The 16,890-nt window shown below is 34.6% G+C and overlaps 3 protein-coding genes across 3 annotated transcripts; all 3 read left to right on the top strand.

Annotated features, from left to right (window-relative positions):
• Nucleotides 1–2,583: 2,583 nt before the first annotated feature.
• On the top strand, nt 2,584–6,323 carry LOC105163664 (uncharacterized). The gene is made up of 4 exons (XM_088881891.1): nt 2,584–2,867; nt 3,430–3,596; nt 4,897–5,001; nt 5,663–6,323. Exons 1-4 carry the CDS (start codon nt 2,796–2,798, stop codon nt 6,075–6,077), a joined length of 759 nt encoding a protein of 252 aa, XP_088738017.1. The 5' UTR covers nt 2,584–2,795; the 3' UTR covers nt 6,078–6,323.
• Nucleotides 6,324–6,558: 235 nt separating this feature from the next.
• On the top strand, nt 6,559–8,534 carry LOC105163665 (Calcium-dependent lipid-binding (CaLB domain) family protein). Its single transcript, XM_088881890.1, has 2 exons — nt 6,559–8,417; nt 8,478–8,534. The coding sequence occupies exon 1, from the start codon at nt 7,068–7,070 to the stop codon at nt 8,343–8,345; it is 1,278 nt and encodes a 425-aa protein (XP_088738016.1). The 5' UTR covers nt 6,559–7,067; the 3' UTR covers nt 8,346–8,417; nt 8,478–8,534.
• Nucleotides 8,535–11,241: 2,707 nt separating this feature from the next.
• On the top strand, nt 11,242–16,743 carry LOC105163666 (hydroxyproline O-arabinosyltransferase 3). Its single transcript, XM_011082106.3, has 9 exons — nt 11,242–11,395; nt 11,663–12,319; nt 13,575–13,642; nt 13,724–13,925; nt 14,805–14,902; nt 15,017–15,086; nt 15,174–15,245; nt 15,380–15,493; nt 16,371–16,743. The coding sequence occupies exons 2-9, from the start codon at nt 11,927–11,929 to the stop codon at nt 16,431–16,433; spliced, it is 1,080 nt and encodes a 359-aa protein (XP_011080408.1). The 5' UTR covers nt 11,242–11,395; nt 11,663–11,926; the 3' UTR covers nt 16,434–16,743.
• Nucleotides 16,744–16,890: the final 147 nt, after the last annotated feature.

Here is a 16,890-nt window from a genome sequence, read left to right as displayed (position 1 = left end):
AAGATGTAAGAACTTATAAAATATTTTAAATAAATTCAGTCAAACAACATCTATATTATGTTGGTAATGAGGTTAATGAATATGATTCATACTGTTTGATATTTTTATATATTGTATTTAATTCCTAATGCAATTTTGCAACAATATAGTTCAGTATACATAATTATAATTAGGGTAAACGAATCATTTTTTTTAGATTTGACATAATTATAGACACAATTCTCATTATTTGAGAAGTTTCAAACACACCCCTTATTTTAATATTTGTTTAACAACGAGCTCATTCGGCAGGCTCCATTAGATTTTTATCTAAGATTTGTGGTGAATTGACCAAAATATCCGTTTGGATTATGAATTATAATCTTATACATATTTTAAAAATTTTTATAAATATTTTTATGACTAATATGCATTATGAATTATTTACTTTACTCACATTCAGACATTTTTACATTTTTTTAAACTTCTGTTAAAAAAAATCAATAAGTGATTTCTACCTCACATTATCGAGGTACTAAATAATTATTTTTCATTCAATGGGGTATTTGTAATTTTCAAACAATAGGAAGGTATTCGTAATTATATCAAATTTCAGAAAATGTAGCTGTAAATTATCTTTATTATATATATATATATATATATATATTTCTTTTTCCTTATAGTGTCTTTAAAACAAATATAGCTGGCACTTTGTGTTTGTGAATAGAATTAAAGGTCCACCATACCTATTATTTATTTGTCTCATTAATTTGATCTTTATTGTAAATTTATGCTTCTCCTCTACCCCACTTTATTTTATTTGAATTGATGTGTATTTATTGTGCATTAAACATATTATATTTATTTTTTTGGAACTTGGATTCATTGTCACCATACAAAGGGTACAAAAACAAGTGGCGCTTGTGGATTATTGCTCACAAAATTTATTATTACAAAATAATTAATTACATCAAAATACTCTATTGTATTAACTATACCATAATTTCTTAATGAATAAAGTAATAAAGATAATAAATTATAAAAGTAAATCAATGCTCATATACTGTAAATCTTACTACAAGGGTAATATGAAAATAAAAGGCTTAACTGTAATTTTGGTTATGTTACAATATGTGAATTTTCTATAAAAATAAATATTGATAATTAAGAATAGTAGAATTTTTTTTTGGTATATTCGCCGGAAATTGATAATTAGTTTGGGAATTTTGGAATTTTTCGACGATCATGTTGATGTCGACTTCTTATAATTATAGAATCAAAATTATAACTAATCTTATTTAAATTATTGGGTTTGAATGTAAGGATGGGTTTTTATTGTGTCGATTCTGGTCGAATTTGGGGTGGGGACAGGCCAGCCTTGAATAGTATTTATAAATATATTTAATTAAAAATTTAATATTATTAATATGTATACTAAATAGATTATATTTCTAATATAATAATAATTTATTCATTTTTTATGTTAAGGAGCAATCGCTAATGATATTCCTTAATTGCAGATCACTTTTAGAATTTTTGAATATTTGGCCCAATTTTGATTATTGCCCAAATGACCCATATCTGCCTGCCCCAATTGTTTTCCAATGTGGAGTGCAATTGGGCGACAACGACTCTCCATCAATTGGGCTAAGATATTTGAATATCATATGTTTGAATAACACTCGAGATTCAGAGTTTGTCACTTTATTAATTTTTGGTGGTCAGTTCATAATACTTGATTTGATAAAAGTCAAGTCTGACGCACTGCCGCATTTGTGAGGGCTACAACGATTGAATTGAGTAATGTTTTAACGCACTTTGGCGAAATAAACAGTTCATAACCGGCCTACTTGATCTGGAGAATCTTGTACTTGACTTACAATTATTTTGCTGGAGAACGAGACTCATTTGATCTTGATTCTTGTGGAACAAAAATGAGATTAGACTGAATCTGCACAACCCCACCAATAATATCCATAACTGACTTGTTTTTGGTAATAGATGCACGTTCTCATATATAAATTCAGGTGCATGATACAAATATGTACTCCAGTGCATTTCTCAATCTAAATCATGATAAATATGTATTCGAACTTTCTCTTTAAATTCAAAGAGAATGTTCCTACATGAATTTCAGCAATAAGTTATTTTGATTCTGCATATTTATCATTTTAAACCTAAAAATAATTTTGAGGTGGAATATTTTACATCGGTTGAGTAGCTTTACTCTTAATAATTAATGACGTACATAATAAAATAAAGAGAAAAGCAAATAATCTTTTTTTTTAAATTTATTAAATAATTTAATTATAATTATATTATTAATTTCAATAATAAATAATTTATTAATAATTAATTACTATTATTAAAGTAAAATTAATAATCCTCTTCTCCTCCTCTACAATTTTACCCTGGCCCTAAGTAATTGCTTTGTGTGTGGCTTAGCCGCCACAACTCTTTGACCCATCCCAAAACAAAGTAAAACAAGAAACCCAATACGTACAATACTTGGAGCCGAAGGTACACTCTCCGGAGCACAACTATTTTTCATTCAAAGATGGGAAATAAGTCCGACAGTCTTGGCATATGCTCTTTCCTGTATTTATACGGTCCATAGCACCTTTCACATTGGCCCGCCCACCCCTTCTCCCTCCTCCCTCTCTGGAATCAGAATAATCCTCTAGAATCTATCCTCTTTTTCTCCTTTTTTTTTTTTTGCTTGAATTGTCTCTGTATTTACAGATATATAGATATCTGTAAATATATAGGATTTTAGAGTTTAGATTATTGCTGTACAGATTATAAGGAAAATCACCATGTCCTCAGCGCCTGAAATCGTTGGTCTGGAGCTCGTTCAGGGTCTTCAGGATCTCGCAATCCACGAACAGGTTCTTGCAGCTTGTTCTTGTTCCCGTTCTTGGTTGTTGCATTATGTAGCTCATTTGATCGTTTACGGTATATGGGTTCTCTTTGTGTGGCGACTATTTTTGGTTGATTTGGTTTGATGGGATCTGTTTATATGTTGAACCTTGGCGTTAGTTGAATGAAGAGTTGTCCAATTTGTTCCGAATGAGGAAAATGGATTCAATTCGTTTGTTGTTCGCAGTTCCGAAGTTGATTCCCTAAGTTGCTTTACTGAGTTCCAAATTAGAAGAGGGAAAATTGGGGGTTGGGGGGCAGGGTAAGAAAAGAACCGTTTTCTTCTGGAGTTTTTGCTACCCATTTCCCTGGAAATACTGTGATTAGCAATTAGTTATGTATGACTGCAATATGTAAAAACTGTGCGTATGTATAAGTATATACATTTATACCATCTTTTAACTGTTTTAAATGCTTTTATTTCTTTTGATTTTAGGAGTTTGTGTGATCTTTTTGGTTAATCTTCATAACGTTTCATAGTTACTTGGATATGTTTGTAAATAGACTGAGTTGAATGTCTATGCATTTCAGGCTGACATGAAGGAGAATTGTACAGAAGCAGTAGAGGAGATTAACCAAGGGGTGTGTGACACTAACAATATTAACATTAATAACCATCATGGCGTCTGTGCAATATGTTTGAATAAGATTGTGCTTCAAGAAACAGCCCTTGTAAAAGGTTGCGAGCATGGCTACTGGTTTGTCTGACTCTTTTTTATTTCCTGTAACTGTTTGTACAAATTGCATAATGAAGTTCAGTGTGAAGTTGCTTGTGAATCTCTCCTTCTATTTTGAAGGATGCGTCATAATATGTCGCATGACACTTGATTTGGGACTAAGATTGTGTTGTTCATCACATTGTTGCATGTGTATCGGTTGAAGCATGGAAATTTCTCTTGAGCTTGTATTTGTGATTTGTTTGGTGTGAGATTGGTGCTTTGGTAACCTCTTAAAGCTTGCATTTCCTTGTGAAAGACTTACTGAATGTGAATTGGTGAGTTCTTCAGTTGCCCATATTAAAGATGCTGCTTTAAACACTAATGACAATAAAAATGTTAGTTTCTAAGTAGGAAATTGGTTTTGGATTGAGGTCTTAGAATAAGGTGGAAATTAGGTAGTCCATGGAAAACAACTTATTTTGGATCTCTGTTCCTGCTTTTGCTTTTGTGTTAGCTTAACTGTTCATAATGAGCTTAACAGATTAGCTCTTTATACAATTCAAGTGGAAAGAAACTCTACTTTTGCTATCCAAGGCATTGATCCTGATCAGAATCGTCCAATTGACAAAGCTTAATTACTAGATGAAATTTCTTCGAGGTTTTATTTTATTATTACTATTTTGTATCATTTAGAAGGGTCAACATGTGCTGATTTGCTCCCATTGACTTGTTTCACATAAACTTTATGGTAAAACAGACTTTGTCTACTTATGCTTATTTCCCATCTTCACCTTTTTGTTTCTTTTCACAAAAAAGCCTGTTCATTTGTTTGCTCTAGAAATTAAAGGACGAATGAACAGAAATGATTATGAATTCAGTTGAAGATACTTATCATTCTTATCCTCACATCTAACTGTTGCAGCAATGTTTGTAGTTGCTGCATCTTTCTTCGCTGTTACTGTGGTCTTGGAATAGCATCTATAGCTTCCCTAACTAAATTTTTTATGTCGATTAAATGTGTAGTTTCATCCATTCATTTAGTATTCCAAACTGTAATATAGCTTTGGTTGCTATTTTACTAGAAATGACAACAGGGTGGGGGTAAAGTCCAGCCACAGTAATAAAGAAACATTGAAATAGAATATCTGGCTTCTGGCAACAGAAAGGGTAATTTATATATTTAGGAATGTAATAATCTATTGTGGATACGGGTTGGTGCAAATCTGGGATATAACATTTTTGCTGGTTACTGCTTTGGAAGTGAAAGCTTGTTCAATTATCTTTCGGCACTATGGCATGCCAATTCTGTTGCTGACGGTTTCACATATGTTTTGTTCAGTGTTACTTGCATCTTGCGCTGGGCGTCTTGCAAAAAGGAACCAACATGCCCTCAGTGTAAACATCCATTTGAGTTCCTCCATATTCATCGAGCACTTGATGGAAGGTATTCCAAAAGCATGCCGCCCGCCCCTCTTCCCCCCCCCCCCCCCCCCCAATATGTTCGCCCTTCTATTAGGGGACCTATTGTGATTGTTTGCACCGAAAGTTGCTTTAGGAAAATATAATTTGTGTGATCCTGTTACCAAATTTATCCTTGAAAACTGAATGTAGATTGTAATTGATCTGAGAGGATGGTTTAAGAAGTTAAGGTTTACCCCTGGATGTGTATTAGGCATTTCAAGATGAAGGAAGAAAGAATAAACTAACTGCATTTGAGAATAAGATCTTGTATAAACCAGGAGTTCTGACATTCCTACCGAATGTCCTTGATAGAAGGAATATTGTCATGTTATATGGAAATCTCCTGGTAATACGTCCCCTATATAGTGCATCCAGGCAGGGTGTAGCTCAGAGTGACACCTTGCTAAATATATGGATGCTTATGTTGTGTCTGAAGATACGGGAAATTGGCTTATACCTTTCATGGTCAAGAAAAACTGTGAGTTTGATCTGTTGATTAATGTCATCAAATCAGGCACAACGCTTTTAGGGAAAAAAATGAGTTGCAACAGGATATGATTATTAACAGACAGAAGCTTGTAGATTTTGAGATTATGTATTTTGTTTTGTTTCCATGTCTCAAGAATTGTTGCTCTTTTGAACAGCATCCATGATTATATGTTTGAGGAGAGCGTCTGCCTTCTTCTAAGAGCTGCATGGTTTAAACCTTTGGTTGAAGTGGAAAAAGAGGAGATGTTTGAAGTAGAAGAGTATGAGTATGACGATGAGGAAGACGATCTGGATGAGGTTTACTTAGGTAGTTCCCCAAGTCTCCGTATAGGTAATCGACGATGGGGAGACAACGGATACGTTAGGGCAGGAAGACAAGAAGCAAGGCCAATAGTTCGCCCTTCTGTCCTGGATGCAGGTGCTGGTCCATCCCATCAGCGTAAGAAGAAGGAGACTCCTGCTAAAGAACTAGTTGGCCGACGTGCAAAAAGGGCTTTGAAGCGTGAAGCAGCGGACAAGGCTGCTGCAGCAAAGCATCAACAACTCCTGGTGAGGTTGGGTCGTAAGTAGATCATTCTGCAGTGAAGAGAATTTCACAAAGCCTGGATCTAGGCAAATCTGTACAGTATTCCCTGCATTACTCAAATAAAGATACTAGATGTTGGATTACAAAAACACGGGCTGTCTCATGTTATTGCCCATTATCGTCCCCTCCTAGGTTTAGTATCTGTAGACTTAAGTACTGTATATTTTCTGCCTGTAAACTGGATGTAATGTTAGATTCCTGTCTAATCTCATTTTTCTATTAATGGGTTAGCCTCTGATATTTTGTAGTGTTATACAGTCGTAATTGTGATTTCGCCTACTTGGCTATTAGCATCAACAACAGAGAACCTCAGTGGAGAAGTCTACGTAAACACTTAGAATTACACCTTTTGAGTGGTGATCAAAGGTTCTAACATTATAGGACTTGGGCCATGACATAATTCTTTCAGAATGATATTACGGTTTCTTGCCGTGACATTGAGACATCAAGCGGCGTGCGAGCAAATAAACATTTGACATGCTGTCTTAGTGGGATGGATGAAATAAAAATCAGGGGTGTTGAGGCTTTGGAGAGCAGGGGAGAAAGAGTGGTGATGAATTATGAAGATGGGGCCTCTTATGGGGACCTCCATTGCCTCTAGTGGAGCAAGTTTTCATCGCAGGGAAAGTGGAATAAGCTGCATTGTCAAGCAAAGCAATTTCACCATCTCCACCAAACCACAATACTATCTAAACATCATCATTCCCTTTATTTCCTTTCTTTCTCACCTACTGCTGACTTCCACTTTCTACTTGCATAATCTTCTCTTCTCTCTCTCTCTTTCTCTCTCATACACACACACACAACACATAGTCACTCCAAATCCCACTTATTCCGTCCTTGTTTTTTCTTCAAAGTCACGTTGGTGTGTTTGTTGTTGAGAGTCTCTGTTAGAATTTGAAGTTGGTTGTCCTGATCGTTGTGATCTCTGCTGCTAGTCTCATCCAGGTGTCCTGAATCTGGACTAGAAGAACATGGATACCTTCGTTAAGGCAACTCGGTTTGTCTACAACCCGAATCCACAACCCGAGGATGCCTTTTCTGGTATTCTTGAAATCCATGTTCATCATGCCAGGAACATTCACAACATATGCATCTACGACAACCAGGATGTCTATGCAAAATTCTCTCTCACTTACAATCCCGACGAAATTCTCTCAACCAGGATCATCAACGGTGGGGGTAAGAACCCGGACTTCAACGAAGATATGATCATGAAAATCAACCAGGTAGATGCTGTCCTGAAATGTGAGATATGGATGCTGAGCAGAGCCAAGAACTACATGGATGATCAGCTTCTCGGATTTGCTCTGGTCCCGATTTCTTCTGTCTACGGTAAAGGAAAGGTGACCCAAGATTTCGATCTGTCATCAACTGACCTGTTCCACTCTCCAGCTGGTACCATCAAACTGTCACTTTCCCTGAATGCAAAACCTCCCCTCAACAATCCCCTGTCAGCTCCTTTTGCTGATTCAGTGGCTGATTCTGCTGCAACTCCTGAACTCCTGTTGGACAAAAAGATACCAGATGAGTATTCCAGGATAGAATTCCCTGACATGAATATAGTTAACCAAAACCAGCAGATGGTCTCAGAATACTTTGCGAAAAACGGGACCCTTTTGAGGCCGTGGCTGGAAAAGCCTGACGGCTCGTTTCTCCATCTTGGGGCTACACCAGATGTGCCTGTTGAAGACTATGAGATGGTCGGCAACTCCTCAGACGAGTACCGGGCTGACTCTGTATCTCCAGACGGGAGCATCCAAAACTCTGGTTTTCTCAGTTCCACCATGACAAGCTTGAGCGACGACCGGAATTCAGCCGATTCAATGGAGAAAAAGAGCCGTTTCTTCACAGATTTCTCCACGTCCCCTGATAACAATGCATCATCAGTCATTGCGGAAACTCCCACCTCAAAGAAGAAAAACGAGTCTCCGGAGGAAAACGAGCGGAATTTCTCAGGAAAAGAAGAGGAGAGCAAACAAGAACTGAGTAAAAATCCTGTGAGCTTAGTCAGAAACATCAAGCTGGAGGCCGAGGAATCGGTCATGCAACAACAGATAGTCGACATGTACATGAGGAGCATGCAGCAATTCACCGAGTCCCTGGCGAAAATGAAGCTCCCAATGGATCTGGATAAGCCTCATGGTGATAATGAGGGGGATGTAATTCAGAATCCAGACAAGAAAATGGAGATTGAGAAGAAGAAAAAGGATAATTCCAGGGTGTTTTATGGCAGCAGGGCCTTTTTCTAACACGGATTTGAGGTTGAAATTTCCAGGGAATTGCTTCAGTTGCCATTGTTAACATTTTAAGTTATGTTTGAGGTTGAAATTTCCAGGGAATTGCTTCAGTTGCCATTGTTAACATTTTAAGTTATGTTTGAGTGATTTTCAACCTTTGATCTGTAGAATAACTGAAATAAGAACTGCTTTAGTCATCCATAGACATCCCTAACAACAAAAGATGTTCTTGAAATATCCAATGATTGTTTGTCCATGTTAGTTTGCTACACATGGAACTGGTTGCATTTTGATTACTGTGGTTGTTACCACACGTACAAAAGCGGATCGGGTTTTCTGTTGCAAAGTCTATTTCATCTTTTGCAACATTCAACATATACACATACTATGTGCATAAAATATTTTCTTAAATAAAATACATGATGTCCTTTTGATACGTGGCGTATTTTTGAGGACAATTTCTAATTAGTTGATTCACGTGTGCGCAATAGACGTCATAATCTGAAAATTGGAAATAAAAACACAACCAAATAAGGTAAATTTTCATTTTCAGTTTTTAGTTTTGAAATCTACATCTATAAGAGTATGAATAGGTATTTTATTTTTTTGATTTGAGTAATTTATCCCTTCACTTGCATTGTCATATTTAAATTGTAGGTAACATCATATATGATTGAAGGTATCATTTATGTGAACTATCTTTAGTGCAAACAAAAGATGATAATTAGAATGCATTTGGACCAATTGAAAAATAGTATGAAAAACCGTTTATGATGAAGAGACTCTTAACAATTTGCAAACAAAATATGGGACAAAGTCTTGGAAAGCAAGAAAATGGAGATGTTCAAAAAACACAACAACCAATGAAATCGTTGGATTACAAAATATTTTAATAATATTGTTATTTTTTATTTATTTATTTTAGTTTTCTATATATTGAAAGAAGTTTGAAGTTGATTGACACGAATGACTAAAAATATTTATAAAAATTGGAAGAATTTAACACATTGAGATATTACCGAGCATAAATATAAATGAGAAATAGTTAGATCACTTGTCATATCGAAATAGGTTAGATGACAAATGAAATAAATTAAATATATTGTTATGTAAAATAAATAATTTGAAGAGTAAAATAGGTTAAACGATAAGAAAATCAATGAAATAACCCATCCCCTACAAAAAATACTTTTTGTAGTAAGATAGATCAAAATGTTCAGAAATATCCGAATGATATAACACGAAATAACTAGAAAAATTCATGAAAACTGAAAGGAGTTAACACATTGAGAAATTTTCTAGCATACATATAAATGTCAGATCACTAATCATACTAGAATAGGTTAGACGAAAAATATACATAAATTAAATAAATTATCATGTAGAGCAAAAACATTGATGCATGAGTATAACATGTCAAATGACGAACGAGAATCAATTAAATTACTTATCCCTTATAAAAAAAGGTAGTTTAATTTATAATAAGATAGACTGAAATATAATTTGAACATTTCAGGTGTAACTGCTGCTGCGTATGTTATATGATATTTTTTCATTCATCTATAATATAATATCAAGTAAGTCATATCCTATGCGTTTTTTCAATCATAGATGTGGTGGAATTTATCCAATAATAACTATTTAGTGTCTATGCAAATTCACCACTTTATGGGTATACACTTTTTGAGTTCTATTACCCATTCAATTATTTATGATATATTTATTTAATTGAATCATTATGTAATTATTATAATATAATTTTAAATTTTCAATGATAGATGTTTTATATATAAACAATAAAAATATTTATAGTTAAATAAAAAATTTAAAAATAAATGGATCATAATCGAGTAAATTAATAATTTTGGAATAAAAAAGATTTTATTAAATTTAATATTGAAATCATGATATTAAATTTAATACTAACTAATAAGATATAGAAGCATATGCCAATGAGTCTAATTTAATTGGCGAAACTGAGGCCTCATGAAGTTAGAGACTTCAGTTTATGCATATTGAACATGACATGTGACTTTTAAAATTTTATACAATTAAGATATATTTTTTAAAAAGATAATTATTTTTTAAAATTTAAATTTAGTTCTGCACGTACATTTGAGTATGCTATATATACTAGTGTGTATATATATAAAAATTTCATTCATCAATATTATGAACTAATAGTATATTCTTTTATAATGCTTTGATATGACATACTAACAGTTCTAGATTAATAAAAAAGTATAACTATAAATTTCATTCAAATAAAAAATATACGTGATTTGACACTACTGAATATTTAATAATTATAACGAGCTTCTCTAATTTAATAATTATAATCAATAATATTTTACTCTCTATATGTATATATTCAATTTTTTTACCATAATGTAGTTTATTTACGCAAGCACTATAAATTACAAAATAAGACGTTTTTGCTGATGTTATTATTTTTGGGCATGATATTAGAATGTGTGTGCGACAGTGACAATTTGAAAAGAGAAATTTCATAATTTTGAAAAAGTAAAGAACAGAATTAACAATTTAACATTTGCAAAGGGATCTAAATGCAATTAATCCCATAAACAAAAACCTACCCCTTCTTAGTTATTACCGTTTATAGTTGACCCAGGTTTCTTGTACCTTAATTACACTACTAACCCTTTTCTTCAAAAAAAAAAAAAGAAATATTGTATTTAAATTACTGTTAGAATAAATTACGACAGACTTTTCCCAATTTTTTTGCTATAATTATAAATATTTTTTATTTTTAAAAAATTATAAAATATTCTATAAAATTTAAGATAGTCTAACAAATATTTGTAATTTATTAATATTTTAGAAAAGCTGATTGTAATTTAATTTTATGATTATTAATATTGAATAATTTAGTAGTGAGGGAAGAGGAATGATGATTAGTGATGATAGTATTATTTATGGATGGATCTGGTCAGAACCCACTGCTACAGAACGTTGACATTAAATTTCTTCGTCATTACATACTCTGTGTCTTTCCCTGAACACTTCCATCTGTTGTGTTTGGCCCGTCTCCTTCTCCATTGGTATATTCTTAGATCTGCTCTTTGCCTGTTTCCTACTATTTTTTACTGCGCTGTTATGCCGTCTAATTTCTTGAGAATATCCTTTTCTTGTGGTTACACGCAATGTCTGTATTATTATTATACTCTATATAGCTTACATCTGTACCTGGGAATGTTTGTTTGTGTTGTTTTGTTTAGGCTGCTTGATCAATTTAGTAATATTTCAGACCCGTTTTCTCCCTTGTGGAGCTGAAAGTGTCTTTTTTTGACTCGGTAAATGTTTGACAGGTTTTTTGATTTCGGGGATGGTGTTTTTGTGAGAGAAGCTGAAAGATTACATCAGTTGTGCCCTTTTAAATTCAGGAGGAAATTTGCCATGATCACTGGGTATTTGTGCTAAAAGTGCAGTCTTTTTGCTGGAAGTGGATTCTGGGACTGGTGATCAGAGGAGGGTTTTTGGTTTCGGTTTCGAGAATCTTGTTGGTTGAGAAATTGGGTTGTGAAACACCTTGAGATTTAGAGTGGATTAATTGGATCTTCAGTTAAGTGGAAATGATTGGAAGGAAAAATGCAGGGCGTGCGTCGCCATTATTGTTGGTGTTATTGGCGTTTGGTTTCTTCATTGCAACATATAATTTGTTGATTTTGGTGATGCACAAGGGTAATAGGAGTGATGCAGGGGAGTTGCATGATCCTATTGTTAGTAGGCCAGATGAGCTGAGAGGGGGAGGTGGTGCAAAATTCCATGTTGCGCTGACAGCTACGGATGCACCTTATAGCAAATGGCAATGCCGGATTATGTACTATTGGTACAAGAAAATGAAAGATGTGCCTGGATCAGATATGGGAGGCTTTACTCGGATTTTGCATTCGGGAAACCCTGATAACTTGATGGAGGAGATCCCTTCAATTGTTGTAGATCCTCTTCCAGAAGGGCTTGATCGGGTGAGCATTGACATCTGTTAGTTTGCAATTGTTTTACTTATAAATTGGAGTTCCAGAATTTGCACCGGAATAACAAGCTATAAAGCTTGTGTTAGGATTTTATTGATCATCATTCCACCCTGCTGTGCTTATAATTCCATAATTTCTTTTAATTCTTCAGGACCTCAATGTTAAGCTTCAAAATAGGTCAAATTCATAAAAAGAATTTTTAGCCTTCGTCTTAGACAAACAGCAATCTCCTCTTATACTGCATACTTATGCGCTCTAACCCGATCTCTGCGAATAAGGAAGTTGCACCGTTCCCTCACCTTCTATGCTATGATCCACTATCAAGCATATTAGTAAATGCAATATCTGCTATTGACCATCTTTTGCCTTGGAATAATGATAACCAGGAGGTAGTAATTATGTGATCAGATGCATTCTGTGCTTCACTAAAAAATGTGACAATTCAATAATCAAGATTCAAAAAAACCAGATTTATTAACTACTGGAAGAAAATTTTTTTATCTGTTAGGCATCCTGGTTGAATATTGATACTTTGGGTCAAAACAAAATTCTCTTGGTGTGAAAACGACACACTTATCAAATTGGAGGGAGTTTGGTTTGCGATGCTGAGATTTTCACCTAATTTGTCCCAAAGGTCTAGCTTCAGCTTACTGGAAACAGTGTGATGTCAGATAATTCTGTGAAATTAATTGTATTGAACATCTATTATGTGGTACTTTATGTCTTATTTTGTACTTTAAGATTTTGTCCGAGATTTAACTAGCTCCTCGATGCTCACTGGGCAATAATTATCCAAGTGGTCATCCGGGTGATGTTGCTCACAATGGTATCGAGCTTGTGGCTCTCACTGGATTAGGTGTATCCTAATACTTGGGTGAGTACAAAAAATGATTGGAAGAACCAAAATGGGGTATTCAGCAGGCTAACAGAAAGAAGATTGAGTCCATAGATTTTCATATTACTATAATAATAAGTTAGCAGATGAATGAAGAAGCTAGAACAGATACAGTTCTCCAGTAAATAGAACCTAATCCTTTTCAAAAGGAATGTGTTGGCTTTAAAACTCGTGAAGTGTATCCTGCGTTGAGTTTTTAACAGTTTTCCGGACTTTCCACAGAGGAAGTATTTTGTATTGTTTTTTACAGTATTATTGTTTTTTACAGTATTATTGTTTTTCTTTGCAGCTTTTCTGCTTCACTTCAAAGTTTTTATTTACTTAGTGCATTGTGTTTAAATGTTTGAACAGGGCTACATTGTTTTAAATAGACCTTGGGCATTTGTGCAGTGGCTGGAGAAAGCCACAATAGAGGAAGAGTATGTCTACTGCTTGAGCCTCAGAAGTCTTTACTTCTAATTGTATAATCTAAATCCTTGGTCATGCTATTGCCGATGCAGATACATTCTAATGGCAGAACCTGATCACATATTTGTTAATCCATTGCCAAATTTGGCTCATGGAGATCATCCGGCAGCATTCCCCTTTTTCTACATAAAACCAGCTGAGAATGAGAAAATTATGAGAAAATATTATCCCGAAGAGATGGGTCCAGTGACCAATGTTGATCCAATTGGCAATTCTCCAGTAATTATCAAGAAGGTATGGCCTTGGTTTCTGTCTATATGTCCAATTATGTGGCTCAAATGGTTTCTCGCTGCTTCAATCATGTAATTAGCTAAACAAACAAGTGCATGTTTCGTCAAGATGCAAAGCGTGGTATTACATACATGGATTGTGCAAACATTCTATGATCTCTGAAAGATAAGCCCTTGCCTTTGGACAGTGTTACTATTAGTCAATCTATAGCATCAGGGGGCATTACTGTTGCTTACCTTCTAATGAAGAACATATGTATTTGCAACCTTCTCTAATCTTTTAGCCTAAAAAATTGTGATAATCTGGTGCAATACTTCATTCTTTTGTTCATCTTCTATAGGAGTAGTGTTACAGTTGTTTAGACATGCACACTTTCTGAATAGGCTTAGTCAAGGAACAAAACAATCGAGGAAACAAAGGCAAAGGCAAAATAAGAAGCTGCAAGGAAACATGGGTGGGAATAAAAGAAGTAAAACCAAAGTTCAATGAAAGGGTTTTCTAGCTTGACCCATTGCTTTTTCCTGCCCCTTTTACCTTTTCTTAACCTCTCTTTAAAAGTGATACGCAAAATTGTCGGATGTAGATTTTCATATTGGTTGGAGGAAAATGGTCTCTTTGTCTAGTGAACCTACTGAATAGGTAATTATTGAAAAGGCATTCAAATATTACCTAGGTAAAAGGACTTTTCTTGCGAAGTCAAATTAGAAGTTTTTAAAATTGAAAGAATGAGTTCCAAAATTTATGCATCCATCATATTCATTGATAATTTTGCAGAAGTCTAGCTGAAATTCCAAACATTCTCAGTATATGACTCTTGTGGTTCTATTATGCCCACTCTTTCCGCGTTACTTTAACATTGTAGTAATAATCTTATTGCTACAGTCGATTTTGGAGAAAATTGCACCTACATGGATGAATGTGTCCTTGCGGATGAAGGATGATCCAGAGACTGATAAGGCCTTTGGCTGGGTTCTAGAAATGTATGTGGCGTTGTGAACAAGTTATGCATTGATTTTCCTTTAACTGGTGAATGTTAACAAAATTGATCGGTCAAATAAGATTCTTGATTTGGCTATCATTTCTCCATGTAACAGGTATGGGTATGCAGTTGCATCTGCTTTGCACGGAGTGCGGCATATTCTCCGTAAGGATTTCATGCTACAGGTCTGCTTGATTACTGTTGAAGAGCCCTGTATTTTCTTTGTTATTTTTTGCTCATCACCAACTTAACATTAGTCTTTGTTCTTTCAGCCCCCATGGGATTTGGAAGTTGGCAATAAGTTCATCATTCATTATACGTATGGATGTGATTACAACATGAAGGTACAATTATTTCTACTGATTCTCATAATTGATTTATATGGTAACCTCATGTTTTCATCTAAAACACTTCAAATTTTATATTCTACTTTTTCTTTACCTAAATAAAGTTGCTCTACTTATTGGAAATATAACAGGGAGAACTAACATATGGTAAGATTGGGGAATGGAGATTTGACAAGAGATCTCATCTTCGTGGTCCCCCCCCAAGAAACCTATCGCTACCACCTCCCGGCGTTCCTGAAAGTGTGGTACGTTTTATTATCACCATTCTGTAAAATCTAGGACAGTACGGCCAACTTTCAAGGCAATCTGTTATTTTTGCTATCCAATTATGGATCTTACTTCCAGGATAAATGTAAGTGATGGGCCGGATCATTTTCTTGCTCAACTATCAGGATACACTTAGCTTCTCGTTTTGCTTGTCTGTCCATCATTCTTTATGTCTCATGCCCGAGATATTACTATAGTACTTCAATCCGACTCTCTTCATTTTCGTTATTTTGCTAATGTTAGTACAATCATATAGACTCAGATTACCTGATTAACTTGGTTGCTACTCATATTCTGTCCATTTACGAAGTCCAATTTTATGGAAAGGAGGGGGAGAAAGGAAAAGAAACTAAGCATAATATATAGGGTTTATTTCAACCATAAGCATTGGTGTTGATGAAGGGATATACATAGCATGCTTGTTACAGTTACAGCATGAGGATAAATAAAAGCTTGTTTCTCCGTGCAAGACATCTTGATAGGAGTGCATTCTTGTTAAACAAGAAGCTATACAGCATTATTGTTAGTTTCAAGACAAGTTCACTGTGAGCTAAATTCCAATAGTTGGGTGTAGAAGTCAGCATTGTGTTTGTGTTCTCATAGTTAACTGTGAAACTCTGTCTATCTATGTAAATTGTTTTAATCAGGCCTCAACTTAAACAATGTAAGTATAACACCTGTTTATGTTTCCCTTACTGATATTAAAGATTCTTTTTATCACGGGACAAAATATGATGAGTCTTGGAAGCCATAAGTAGCATTCGTCCCTTTAACTTTTCAACAACGTTTGCTTCTATATATGTTTGTATAGCTCATCAACATTGTTGATTGACGTATTGAATACCATGTCTACAGGTGAGGCTTGTCAAAGCAGTGAATGAAGCGAGCGCAAATATTCCTAACTGGGACACACAGTAAAAATCGGCTTGGGATTTATGCGTCTGGTTTGTATCATCTTGGGAGCTTGAAGATCCAATTGTACAATACTTCTGAAACTCCTTTTGTCCCGGCCCTTCATAATGGTTAGATGCACAAACACAAAGTAATGAGAAAAAAGCGCACTATAGAAGAAGATATGATTTTTGTCGACAGTGCGTACCCTTTTTGACGCCTACATATAACATCAAAACAATGGAACTAATATTCTTTTGTGCAAATATATTCCTGTACTGATTTTTTATACTTTGCTCCCTTGAAATCTCTATGAAAGTTTGATTCTTATGCTCAAGTAATTTTACATTACAAAATTGCTATTGCATTTAGAACTGCTACCTTTAATGTGTACGAGAAGGAGTTTGACTCTTTGATTGTTGTATCGAGATCAAGTCGATTCACTGATCTCTTGTTACTTGTTATACTGCATGTATTTTTCATC

This window comes from Sesamum indicum, linkage group LG6 (assembly GCF_026168435.1).
Source record: "Sesamum indicum cultivar Baizhima isolate 11 linkage group LG6, ASM2616843v1, whole genome shotgun sequence".
Classification (NCBI taxonomy): domain Eukaryota; kingdom Viridiplantae; phylum Streptophyta; class Magnoliopsida; order Lamiales; family Pedaliaceae; genus Sesamum; species Sesamum indicum.
The sequence above is the reverse complement of the archived record's forward strand: the minus strand, read 5'-3'. Positions and strand labels throughout refer to the sequence as shown.

Excerpts from the sequence above, each read along its gene's own strand:
- LOC105163664 (XM_088881891.1), top strand. The coding sequence starts at position 2,796 with ATGTCCTCAGCGCCTGAAATCGTTGGTCTGGAGCTCGTTCAGGGTCTT. Across the intron at positions 2,868-3,429 it reads ATCTCGCAATCCACGAACAG|GCTGACATGAAGGAGAATTG; the intron begins GTTCTTGCAGCT and ends TATGCATTTCAG. Across the intron at positions 3,597-4,896 it reads GGTTGCGAGCATGGCTACTG|TGTTACTTGCATCTTGCGCT; the intron begins GTTTGTCTGACT and ends TGTTTTGTTCAG.
- LOC105163665 (XM_088881890.1), top strand. The coding sequence starts at position 7,068 with ATGGATACCTTCGTTAAGGCAACTCGGTTTGTCTACAACCCGAATCCA.
- LOC105163666 (XM_011082106.3), top strand. The coding sequence starts at position 11,927 with ATGATTGGAAGGAAAAATGCAGGGCGTGCGTCGCCATTATTGTTGGTG. Across the intron at positions 14,903-15,016 it reads TTTGGCTGGGTTCTAGAAAT|GTATGGGTATGCAGTTGCAT; the intron begins GTATGTGGCGTT and ends TCCATGTAACAG. Across the intron at positions 15,494-16,370 it reads CCGGCGTTCCTGAAAGTGTG|GTGAGGCTTGTCAAAGCAGT; the intron begins GTACGTTTTATT and ends CCATGTCTACAG.